The sequence below is a fragment of the Coregonus clupeaformis genome, chromosome 23 (genome assembly GCF_020615455.1).
Source record: "Coregonus clupeaformis isolate EN_2021a chromosome 23, ASM2061545v1, whole genome shotgun sequence".
Classification (NCBI taxonomy): domain Eukaryota; kingdom Metazoa; phylum Chordata; class Actinopteri; order Salmoniformes; family Salmonidae; genus Coregonus; species Coregonus clupeaformis.
The window spans coordinates 36,447,524-36,459,953 of record NC_059214.1 but is presented as its reverse complement, the minus strand read 5'-3'; the positions used below and the strand labels follow the sequence as shown (position 1 = coordinate 36,459,953).

The window sequence follows — 12,430 nt, the reverse complement described above, 5'->3', positions numbered from 1 at the left end:
ACACGTCTGGCACTGCAGGATTTGTGTCCCTGGCGGCGTAGTGTGTTACTGATGGTAGGCTTTGTCACTTCGGTCCCAGCTCTCTGCAGGTCATTCACTAGGTCCCCCCCGTGTGGTTCTGGGATTTTTGCTCACCATTCTTGTGATCATTTTGACCCCACGGGGTGAGATCTTGCGTGGAGCCCCAGATCGAGGGAGATTATCAGTGGTCTTGTATGTCTTCCATTTCCTAATAATTGCTCCCACAGTTGATTTCTTCAAACCAAGCTGCTTACCTAATGCAGATTCAGTCTTCCCAGCCTGGTGCAGGTCTACAATTGTGTTTCTGGTGTCCTTTGACAGCTGTTTGGTCTTGGCCGTAGTGGAGTTTGGAGAGTGACTGTTTGAGGTTGTGGACATGTGTCTTTTATACTGATAACAAGTTCAAACAGGTGCCATTAATACAGGTAACGAGTGGAGGACAGAGGAGCCTCTTAAAGAAGAAGTTACAGGTCTGTGAGAGCCAGAAATCTTGCTTGTTTGTAGGTGACCAAATACTTATTTTCCACCATAATTTGCAAATAAATTCATTAAAAATCCTATAATGTGATTTTCTGGATTTTTTTTCCTCAATTTGTCTGTCATAGTTGACGTGTACCTATGATGAAAATTACAGGCCTCTCTCATCTTTTTAAGTGGGAGAACTTGCACAATTGGTGGCTGACTAAATACTTTTTTTCCCCACTGTATATGCACGCACCACTTTTCCTTTATTTATTTTTTCAAATTTTTTGAAACAAGTTATTTTTTTCATTCCACTTCACCAATTTCAACTATTTTGTGTATGTCCATTACATGAAATCCAAATAAAAATCCATTTAAATTACAGGTTGTAATGCAACAAAATAGGAAAAATGCCAAGGGGGATGAATACTTTTGCAAGGCACTGTATTGTATCGGCAGCTAAGTATCGTGATAATATCGTGAGTTCCATGGCAATTTCCAGCCCTACCGATTATGCATCTTCAATGTAAGTTATTTTGGCCATGCTTTGTTGACTTAAAACTAGACAGAAACAACACAATATACTGTTATTGCTATACAAAAGCCCATAGACCAATCATGATGGCATCTCAACTCTAACACAATTTGGTCACTCCTATTTGTGTTGTTTGTTGTCTTTTATTTGCTGAATCACATGATGGGGAGCTTTGTGTGTGTTGAGGACCCCAGGGTCATGAGATCTCCTCGTCTTAATTGCTCTCCAACTAACTCTTTAGAGTTTTACATCAGGGAGGGAAACATACACGCAAATCTGTTTATCTCTTGTTTTCAAGCTTTTGAAAAGATCTCCAGGACAAAACATTGTGACTGAAGATGAAGCAATCACAGTAGTTAAACTCCATCACTAAAGGAAATTTCATTTAACTCAGTAGTATAATAACCACATACACCCGTACAAAAATGTAATTGGTATTTGATTAACTGAAGTGAAATCACTTTAGTTTCGTATTGACTGATGTATTCTCTAATCTCAATGAGTAAATATATTTTTTAAATGTGTTATAAATTCACCAACAAGTTATTATGCATTGTCATAAATCAGTGCAGCTCTCTAGAAACGCTCCTTTACTTACATGACTCTTTCAGCTGAGGGGGGAACTGTGAGCGGGTGATGGCCAAGATGATGAAGATAACCAGTGGCCAAACCAGGAGGGCCACAGTCCAGCCCTGATGGACAGAATGCAAAGCATGTTTCAGATCAGACAGTCCAGCCCTAACACACACAACACCTTACATTGTTTAGACTAGATAAAAACAGGCCATTTCTGAAGACAGTCAATGTCTCTTTAAATTGTTCATAGTTTTGTATAAGTGCATTGAAATGACAGAAAATGTCATGGTGATCTAAAATGTGTGCCTTATAGTGTAATAGATCATCAGAGACTTAGAACATGAGAAAATACGTTTGGTATGACGTCATTATTTTTGTTCACTCATGCTCCTCATATAATTATTGCAGTGTAAATTTCAGATGAAACAGGAATAGCTTTCACAATAAACCAATGGAATGCTTATTTTTTTACTTACCGGTTGTCTGATGACACCAAGGCCATTTTTCCAGAGTAAAAGTCGCAGCTGTTGGAAAAATCTGGCCATCAGTAAAGGAAGCTGGGGGAGAAAAGGATAGGAATAAAGGACTTGTCAAATGATGTATAATATGTAATTGTAGAATAGTATAATATACTAATAATATACTAATCATTATAATATGCTCAGTACTATAGTATAATCAGTACTATTTGTGGCATTATATAAAGTAATATATAAAGTCATCAAATCATTACATATAACAGACACCAGGGAGAAAAACCTATAGGGATTCCTCACTGTCTAGAGACAGTTGTCTACAGCTTTGCACAACATCCAATATCACATTGTAGATTACCATTAATCACTATAATTTGTATTGTAAGGGACAGAAATTGACAATTGGACAGCAATACAGAAATCATACACATTATATATTCCTTTATCCTGAATTCTAAGATTGGAAAAGTGTGGAGTTTTGTAATGTTATTTGAATGCATTAAAATCTGAGCAACTGGCTTTAATGTAGTCTATCTACTTTATGTCTCTGTGAATATAACAATGGTTGTTAAATAGTTCGAGAAATTGTGTTAAGTAATTAGAGAAACTAGACCATGACCTGATGTGAGAATACCCTAATCTAATGTGACCAGATCTAAGCCAACATGATTTTTATATCAATTCGATCTTGTTACAGATTCTCCCCATATTAACCTGCCTATCATCGTCTTTAGAACATATTCAAATGAACACATAACATATAACATGAAAATAACATTTAAATTTCAAATAGGTTACATTTTTTCTTCTTTTTTTCCCGGGGCAGGCTAATGTCCTTATCGGATATTATCGACAGACTGGGACATCGTAAAAGTAAATCCTAGCAGCTGCTCTCCATCAATCCGAACCACTTGAAGAAAATAAAGAAATAGGCTACTTTAATCCACAGCTTTTAGTGACTTAGTATAATATGCTAAATGTCCCAGCCAAGAGTTACAGTCCAGAGTGGTTGTCTGTATCCAAATTAGTTTGCCGTGATTCTTGGCTTCTGCAGGTGCGTCAAAGACAGTCATGGACTTATAATGCAGCCTAAGGGGCGGGTGTTGCAACTTGCTTTACCTGTTTCTTTGAATGTGTGTGTGTGTGTGTGTGAGTGCGTGCGTGCGTAAAATGCGCTCCCAAACTAATGTAATAAAAGGTTATAACTATTTTAACGTAGGCTTCAACATTTTGTCTATAACGTTAATTTTTCTTCAATTTGTGTTGTAAATGCTGATCCTCAATAGCTAATTATTGTGTTATTAGTGAGCGGCAAGAAAATAGGCAGCCTACATTACCAAACACGTAACATATTGCAAACCGCAACATCCCACCGAGCACAAACTGGTTGAATCACAGTTGTTTCAACGGAATGTGTCAACGTATTGTGACGTGGATCTAGTTTAAATTTAAAATACACTGGATTTGCAAAAAGTAATCAACATAAACTGTTGTTTTGAGGGTGAAATTTCAACCAAAGGATTATTTCATAATTGTAACCCACTTTCAACATAGACTAACCTAGAATAAAATATGTTGGATTTGTACCTTTGAAACAATGTCAGATCTTCAACTTTATATCCACGATTTAAAAAAACGAACAATAGGCAGCACTTCCTACAAGACAGTTGATGTACAGCTATTTGGTCTCATCCAGGGTTTTAACCAAGACCAGCCCTGCTTAGCTTTTATATTTGTTACAGACTATTAGCAATGTGCTATGTTGAGAATGATTATTAAAAGACCTCTTAATACCTAAATATATTCACAGTTGCTATTGAAGTCATTCCAAAGTGTAGGTTTAACAGAGCAAATGAAATGTAACCATACTTTATAAGGTTTTCATGTAATGGACATACATAAAATTGTCCAAATTGGTGAAGTGAAAAAAAAAAAAAAACGTGTTTCAAAAATTCAAAAAAATAAATAACGGAAAAGTGGTGCGTGCACATGTATTCGCCCCCTTTGCTATGAAGCCCCTAAATAAGATCTGGTGCAACCAATTACCTTCAGAAGTTACATAATTAGTTAAATAAAGTCCACCTCTGTGCAATCTTAGTGTCACATGATCTGTCACATGATCTCAGTATATATACACCTGTTCTGAAAGGCCCCAGAGTCTGCAACACCACTAAGCAAGGGGCACCACCAAGCAAGCGGCACCATGAAGACCAAGGAGCTCTCCAAACAGGTCAGGGACGAAGTTGTGGAGAAGTACAGATCAGGGTTTGGTTATAAAAAAATATCAGAAACTTTGAACATCCCACGGAGCACCATTAAATCCATTATAAAAAAATGGAAAGAATATGGCACCACAACAAACCTGCCAAGAGAGGGCCGCTCACCAAAACTCACAGACCAGGCAAGGAGGGCATTAATCTGAGAGGCAACAAAGAGACCAAAGATAACCCTGAAGGAGCTGCAAAGCTCCACAGCGGAGATTGGAGTATCTGTCCATAGGACCACTTTAAGCCGTACACTCCACAGAGCTGGGCTTTACGGAAGAGTGGCCAGAAAAAACCCATTGCTTAAAGACAAAATTAAGCAAACACGTTTGGTGTTTGCCAAAAACCATGTGGGAGACTCCCCAAACATATGGAAGAAGGTACTCTGGTCAGATGAGACTAAAATTGAGCTTTTTGGCCATCAAGGAAAACGCTATGTCTGGCGCAAACCCAACACCTCTCATCACCCCGAGAACACCATCCACACAGTGAAGCATGGTGGTGGCAGCATCATGCTGTGGGGATGTTTTTCATCGGTAGGGACTGGGAAACTGGTCAGAATTGAAGGAATGATGGATGGTGCTAAATACAGGGAAATTCGTGAGGGAAACCTGTTTCAGTCTTCCAGAGATTTGAGACTGGGATGGCGGTTCACCTTCCAGCAGGACAATGACCCTAAGCATACTGCTAAAGCAACACTTGAGTGGTTTAAGGGGAAACATTTAAATGTCTTGGAATGGCCTAGTCAAAGCCCAGACCTCAATCCAATTGAGAATCTGTGGTATGATTTAGAGATTGCTGTACACCAGCAGAACCCATCCAATTTGAAGGAGCTGGAGCAGTTTTATAGAGACATACCCCAAGAGACTTCTAGCTGTAATTGCTGCAAAAGGTGACTCTGAATAGGGAGGGGGGGTGGGGGGTGACTAGTTATGCACGCTCAAGTTTTCTGGTCTTATTTCTTGTTTGCTTCACCATTTTTTTTATTTTGCATCTTGTTGATGCAAATTGGTAGGCATGTTGTGTAAATTAAAAAATACAAACCCCCCAAAAAATCAATTTTAATTCCAGGTTGTAAGGCAACAAAATAGGAAAAATGCCAAGGGGGGTGAATACTTTCGCAAGCCACTGTATATCATCAATGAAACTATTTAGGCCTATATAGCATTTGCAAAGTCATCAACAGCTATTGTTTCAATTCAACCTAGTGTTAAACTAAAAATAGACAATAAATATAGGCCTATGGTTTCAAGCTTTGGATGATTTCAATTGTAATCTTCAAGTGAATCATTGATATTGTAACGATCCCGGCAGTCTGAGTCGGGTCCTGTCTGTGGACTAGTTGTTATGTTCGTGATCTCCAGTTTTCCGAGGGTTCTGGAACGCTCCGGGGAGCTCTCTTGATTTCCGCACCTGCATCCCATCAGCAATCTGCACACCTGGTCCTGATCATCACCCTTCTTAGGCTCTGGCCTAACATCCATTCCCTGCCGGATCGTTAGCCATGAACAGTAGGTTTACCAGAGTATCAGTCTTAGAGCCTAGCGTTAGTTTTGTTGTTTTTGCACCTTGTTGGTTTGTTGCTTACTTACCCCCGTTTTGTTCCATCTGCAGTCACCCGTCCGGAACCTTCATCCAACCTCTGCCTGGTGGTCGGCGGCTGCCGACCCAGGATGGGATCAACCACTGCACCCCCAACAACTAATCAACGCCGCCCGCTCTGTTCCCTGGATTATTCAGCATCACTCTTGAACTTGTAAATAAACACTCACCTTCGTTTCAACTTACCTTGTCCTGGTCTGCTTCTGGGTTCTGGCTTAGCAACTCGTGACAGAACGATCCGGCCAGTAATGAACCCAGCGGACCTGGACTCTGTTCGCCATGCCATTACCCAGCAGGAGAAGATGTTGGGCCATCATAGCACGGTACTACAGGAGATCGCGTTGTCAGTTCGGAACCTTTCTACCGGTCTGACGGAGGTCCAGAACCAACGCAAGTGTCCGGTGGAAGATCCACTACCGGTTTCACCCATCTCGCCTGCCGCTTCTGAAGCTGTGTCCTTCCGTGAGCCCAAGGTTCCGACGCCGGATAAATATGAGGGGGAGCTGGGAAGATGCCGTTCCTTCCTTATGCAGTGTGGATTAGTGTTCGATCTACAGCCCTACTCTTATGCCACAGACAAGGCTAGGATAGCCTTTGTGATTGAGTTGCTGCGTGGTCGAGCGCTGGAGTGGGCTTCAGCCGTTTGGGAACGACAGGATCCCTGCATGGCTTCATACCAGGGGTTCACGGCCGAGATGAGGAAGCTCTTCGACCATTCCGTCCGAGGGAGGGACGCAGCTAGGCGCCTGTTTTCGCTCGCCAAGGAACTCGCAGCGTGGCCGACTTCGTGATCGAGTTCAAGACGTTGGCTGTGGAGAGTGGGTGGAATGAGGAGGCTCTGCAAGCGGCCTTTTACCAGGGTCTGTCGGAGCAGCTCAAGGATGAGTTGATCTCCTATCCGGAGCCTAGTGACCTGGACAGCTTGGTAGCCTTGTCTATTCGGGTGGATAATCGAGTCCGAGAGCGAAGGAGGGAGAAGCAATGGGTTCCGTCCAACCGATCAGCTTCTCAGGTTCCAGTTGGGTCGTCAAACTGCGCGGCTCGCTAAAGTTGGGAGGACTTTTAGCGAGCCAGTTTCGACCTCTCAATACCTCTGTCAGACCCCGTTTCCCGGCTACCCTTATGAACAGGAATCAGAGCTTAGCGATTAACGCTTTTATCGATTCAGGTGCCGATGGAAGCTTTCTAGATGCCGAAGTTGGTGGAACAGCTGGGGCTTTCCAAGGAGCAATTGCCGGAAGCCATTGAAGCTACCACTCTGGACGGCAGTAGTCTGGCACGTATCACGATGAGGACTGAACCGGTTAAGATGCGGTTGTCGGGAATCATTCTGAGATGATTTCATTCTTCATTCTGCCGTCTTCCCAGGTTCCTCTGGTCCTTGGATACCCCTGGCTGAAGGAACACAATCCCACGTTCGATTGGGTGACGGGCAAGGTAACGAGTTGGAGCCTTGATTGTCATGCTAACTGTCTCAAGACTGCCTGCCCCCATTCGGTTCCCAGTCAGGTGATTGAGGCTAAACCCCCAGATTTGTCCCTGGTTCCCGAGACATATCACGATTTGGGGGAAGTTTTCAGTAAGCAGAAGGCTCTGTCACTCCCTCCCCACCGACCATATGATTGTGCCATCAACCTGTTCCCTGGAGCTGTCTACCCCAAGGGAAGGTTATACAGTATCTCCCGACCTGAACGTGAGGCTTTGGAGACCTACATCAAGGAGTCCCTAGCTGCTGGTCTCGTTCGTCCCTCGTCATCACCCCTGGGGGCAGGATTCTTCTTTGTGGGTAAGAAGGATGGCTCTCTTCGACCGTGTATTGATTATCGGGGTTGAATGACATCACGGTCAAGAACAAGTATCCCCTGCCCTTGATGAGTTCTGCCTTCGACTCCTTACAGGGTGCTACGGTGTTCACCAAGCTAGACCTACGCAATGCGTATCACATGGTCCGGATCAGAGAGGGGGACGAGTGGTTGACGGGTTTCAATACACCGATGGGTCACTTGAGTATCAGGTGATGCCGTTTGGACTGACCAATGCTCCAGCGGTATTCCAGAGTATGGTGAACGACGTCCTGAGAGATATGATCGGTCTCTTTGTGTTTGTTTACCTGGATGACATTCTGATCTTCTCGAAGGAACCTTCCGACCACGTCCAGCATGTCCGGCAGGTTCTGCAGCGATTGTTGGAGAATCGCCTGTTCGTGAAGGCCGAGAAGTGCGAGTTTCACGCCCACACGACATCCTTTCTCGGGTACATCATCTCCAGGGGAGAGATTAGGATGGACCAGGAGAAGGTTAGAGCGGTTCTGGAATGGGCCCAGCCCGGTACGAGATTGCAGCTCCAGAGATTTTTGGGGTTTGCGAATTTCTACCGCAGATTCATCCGGGATTACAGCCGTGTGGCCGCTCCGTTAACTGCCTTGACTTCCAGTATCAGGACCTTCAAGTGGAATCCGGAGGCGGATCGAGCGTTTCTGGATTTGAAGAGGCGATTCACCAACGCACCGATTCTCTCTCAACCGGACACGGCCCGTCAGTTCGTCGTTGAAGTGGACGCGTCTGATGTGGGAGTTGGCGCCATCCTGTCGCAGCGATGCTCCACGGACAGTAAACTCCATCCCTGCGCCTACTACTCTCGTCGCCTTTCGCCTGCGGAGAGGAATTACGATGTGGGTAACCGGGAGCTTCTCGCGGTGAAACTTGCCTTGGAGGAGTGGCGCCACTGGTTGGAGGGGGCGGAGCAACCGTTTATTGTCTGGACTGACCACAAGAATCTTGCTTACGTGCAATCGGCTAAACGTCTCAACTCCCGTCAGGCCAGGTGGGCGTTGTTTTTCGGACGATTCAAGTTTTCCCTGACGTTCCGACCTGGATCTAAGAACGGCAAGGCGGACGCCTTGTCCCGGATGTTCTCCAAGACGGAGGAGAGTGGGTCCAAGACCGAGACAATTCTCCCCCGGAACTGCGTCGTGGGAGCAGTTATGTGGAAGATTGAGGAGGAGGTGCTGGCGGCCCTTCGGACTCAGCCCGGTCCCGGTAACGGTCCACCCGGTCGGTTGTTTGTGCCTGAGTCGGTTCGTCCTGCTGTCCTCAAATGGTCCCACGCCAGCAAGATGGCTTGTCACCCTGGCGTGGCTCGGACAATGGCGTTTCTTCGCAGACGTTTTTGGTGGCCTGCCATGGCCGAGGATACTCGGGGTTATGTTGCTGCCTGTCCAGTGTGTGCGCAGAATAAGAGTACCAATCGGCCCAGCTCTGGACTACTTCACCCCCTTCCTATTCCCCGGCGACCATGGTCGCATCTGGCCCTGGACTTTGTCACTGGGTTGCCCGCTTCTGAGGGGAACACGGTCGTTCTGACTATCGTGGACAGATTCAGCAAGTTCGCCCACTTTGTGCCTATTGCCAAGCTTCCCTCTGCCTCGGAGACGTCCGAGATCCTGGTTAGGGAGGTTTTCAGGGTCCACGGGTTGCCCAGTGATATCGTTTCCGACCGTGGCCCTCAGTTTACCTCTGCTGTCTGGAAGTCCTTCTGTTTGGCCATTGGAGCTACAGTCAGTCTCACATCTGGTTTTCACCCCCAATCTAATGGTCAGGCGGAGAGAGCCAACCAGAAGATGGAATCCACGCTACGCTGCCTGGCCTCTTCCAACCCCACCTCCTGGGTCTCTCAGTTGCCTTGGGTTGAGTATGCCCACAATACTCTCCCTACATCTGCCACTGGGATGTCTCCCTTCCAGTGCCTGTATGGCTACCAACCTCCCTTGTTCCCTTCTCAGGAGAAGGAGCTCTCAGTGCCTTCTGTTCAGGTCCATATTCGTCGTTGCCACCGGACCTGGCATCGGGCCAGAAAAGCACTCCTTAGAGTTTCGGACCGGTATCAGCTCCAGGCGAATCGTCGCCGGATCCCCGCTCCCACCTACACCATCGGAGATAGGGTCTGGTTGGCCACACGGGATCTTCCTTTACGGACTGAGTCTAGGAAGTTGTTACCGAAGTTCATTGGTCCGTTTGTGGTGGAGAAGGTGATCAATCCGGTGGCAGTTCGACTCAAACTCCCGAGGACGCTCAGAGTCCATCCCACCTTTCATGTCTCCTGCCTCAAGCCTGTTTTCCTCAGTCCTCTGTTGCCTCCTCCGCCTCCTCCTCCTCCTCCTCGGATGATCGGAGGTGGTCCTGCCTACACGGTGCGTCGCATCATGGATTCCAGACGGCGGGGCCGGGGTTTCCAGTATCTCGTGGACTGGGAGGGGTATGGTCCTGAAGAGAGGAGTTGGATTCCGCGGCGACAGGTCCTAGATGCTGACCTCATCAGTGACTTCTACCGCCTCCATCCTGGCGCTCCGGGAGTCCGCCCGGTGGCGTTCGTCGGAGGGGGGTACTGTAACGATCCCGGCAGTCTGAGTCGGGTCCTGTCTGTGGACTAGTTGTTATGTTCGTGATCTCCAGTTTTCCGAGGGTTCTGGAACGCTCCGGGGAGCTCTCTTGATTTCCGCACCTGCATCCCATCAGCAATCTGCACACCTGGTCCTGATCATCACCCTTCTTAGGCTCTGGCCTAACATCCATTCCCTGCCGGATCGTTAGCCATGAACAGTAGGTTTACCAGAGTATCAGTCTTAGAGCCTAGCGTTAGTTTTGTTGTTTTTGCACCTTGTTGGTTTGTTGCTTACTTACCCCCGTTTTGTTCCATCTGCAGTCACCCGTCCGGAACCTTCATCCAACCTCTGCCTGGTGGTCGGCGGCTGCCGACCCAGGATGGGATCAACCACTGCACCCCCAACAACTAATCAACGCCGCCCGCTCTGTTCCCTGGATTATTCAGCATCACTCTTGAACTTGTAAATAAACACTCACCTTCGTTTCAACTTACCTTGTCCTGGTCTGCTTCTGGGTTCTGGCTTAGCAACTCGTGACAGATATGTTGGATTCACGTCTCATCGCAACCAATAATCAAAGTTAAAGAATAGGACAATCAAATAAAACTTTATATAAAGTCCATTTAAAGTTTGATTAGATTTAGTCCTATACTTAAACGTTGCTTTTTTGGGGTTGAGATTGAGACGTGAATCCAACATATGTAATTAATTTGTAATGTAACTATCCAAGCATTAGATATTCTTTAAATGTTGATATTTGGTTGCATTGTCAACCAAATACAATTACAATAATATTTTTGTAATACAGTACATAGCCTAATCTTACAAACTAATGTAACAGTAGTTATTCAACCTTAAAATGAGTAACACATCCATGGCCACATTTTGAGGTTAGCCTAATGTAACTATAAATGTCTTCTTAGGTAATCATATAAAGCTTGCAAAGGTCACAGGTCTTCACAGTTGCTATAATAATCTGTGCAGAATCTTGAACAGAATTGATCACTTGCACTATGTACTTTTAATGTAATTGCAACTGAAATTTATATTTCAGTCATTTAGCAGACGCTCTTATCCAGAGCGATTTACAGTTAGTGAGTGCATACATTTTTCATACTGGCCCCCCGTGGCAAATGAACCCACAACTCTGGCGTTGCAAGTGCCATGCTCTACCAACTGAGCTACAGGGCAATCCAGGTCATTTGGTTGCGCTATTAGATGAAGCACAGTTCAATTGTTGTATAAATACTCAAATGTAATGTAAATGTAAAATAAATAAACCAAATATCTGACATTGTACTTCCATTTGAACTTTGTTGTGCTTTTAAATGGTTGAAACCACAGTAATAACACATTTAGATGATAACTAAACCAAAAATCAGACATTGTTTTTCCATTGGAATTTGGTGCTTTTAGATTAGAGGTGTCAAACATATGCTCGCGAGGGGGTCCAATCTGGCCCGCAAGTGGTTGAAGTAAAAAGAAAAAAAGAAACTAAACAACCTCAATGTACTTTAAATTATTAAAACCAAATCAAAACTGTGTAGAAATGATAATGGACCTATATACAGTTTATTTTCATGGGGAAGGGAAATGTAAATCAGGGCAGGTTAATCAGTTACAGACACTGTCTGTTCTTTTTAGAGCCAAAGGAGTCAAGTTACTTATGTGCCCTGATTTCAGGCCCTTCGGAAGGCTTCTAGCCACAACACTCAGTTCACTATGGTGTCTGTATCAAGTGAAGTATCTCCTTACTACTAAAACTGGTTATTCATTCAAAAGAAAGATACTATACTAACCTAATGGTATTTGGTACAGAAAACACAGTGCTTGTGTGAACCCATATTGGACTATTTCAGACTTTAAAAAAATTGAAAAACGTATACAATGACTTGCAACACTCCTCTCTCATAGCCGAACAACTAAAGTGGCAATAGCTAACTCTTGAATAGGATTATTGCCTACTGTTGTGCTATAGTAGTGAACTCTCATTATTAACTAAATCAACTCTCAATTGTACAAACAAATTGTATTTGACCAACTGATAAGATACATTCTGAGGTTTTTCCTCTTGAAATGAACCAATGCATGTCCTCATCCTCCTCGTCATTGA

The 12,430-nt window shown here is 44.7% G+C and overlaps 1 protein-coding gene across 1 annotated transcript in view; it reads right to left on the bottom strand.

Annotated features, from left to right (window-relative positions):
• Positions 1-2,145, bottom strand: part of LOC121536152 — a 29,240-nt gene extending 27,095 nt beyond the window's left edge. The window contains exons 1-2 of the mRNA XM_041843433.2: positions 2,071-2,145; positions 1,617-1,710 (exon numbers count right to left, since the gene is read on the bottom strand). Coding sequence (XP_041699367.1) covers positions 1,617-1,710; positions 2,071-2,139 — 163 coding nt within the window. The 5' untranslated portion in view covers positions 2,140-2,145. The remainder of the gene's footprint in view (positions 1-1,616; positions 1,711-2,070) is intronic.
• Between the last annotated feature and the right edge of the window lie 10,285 nt (positions 2,146-12,430).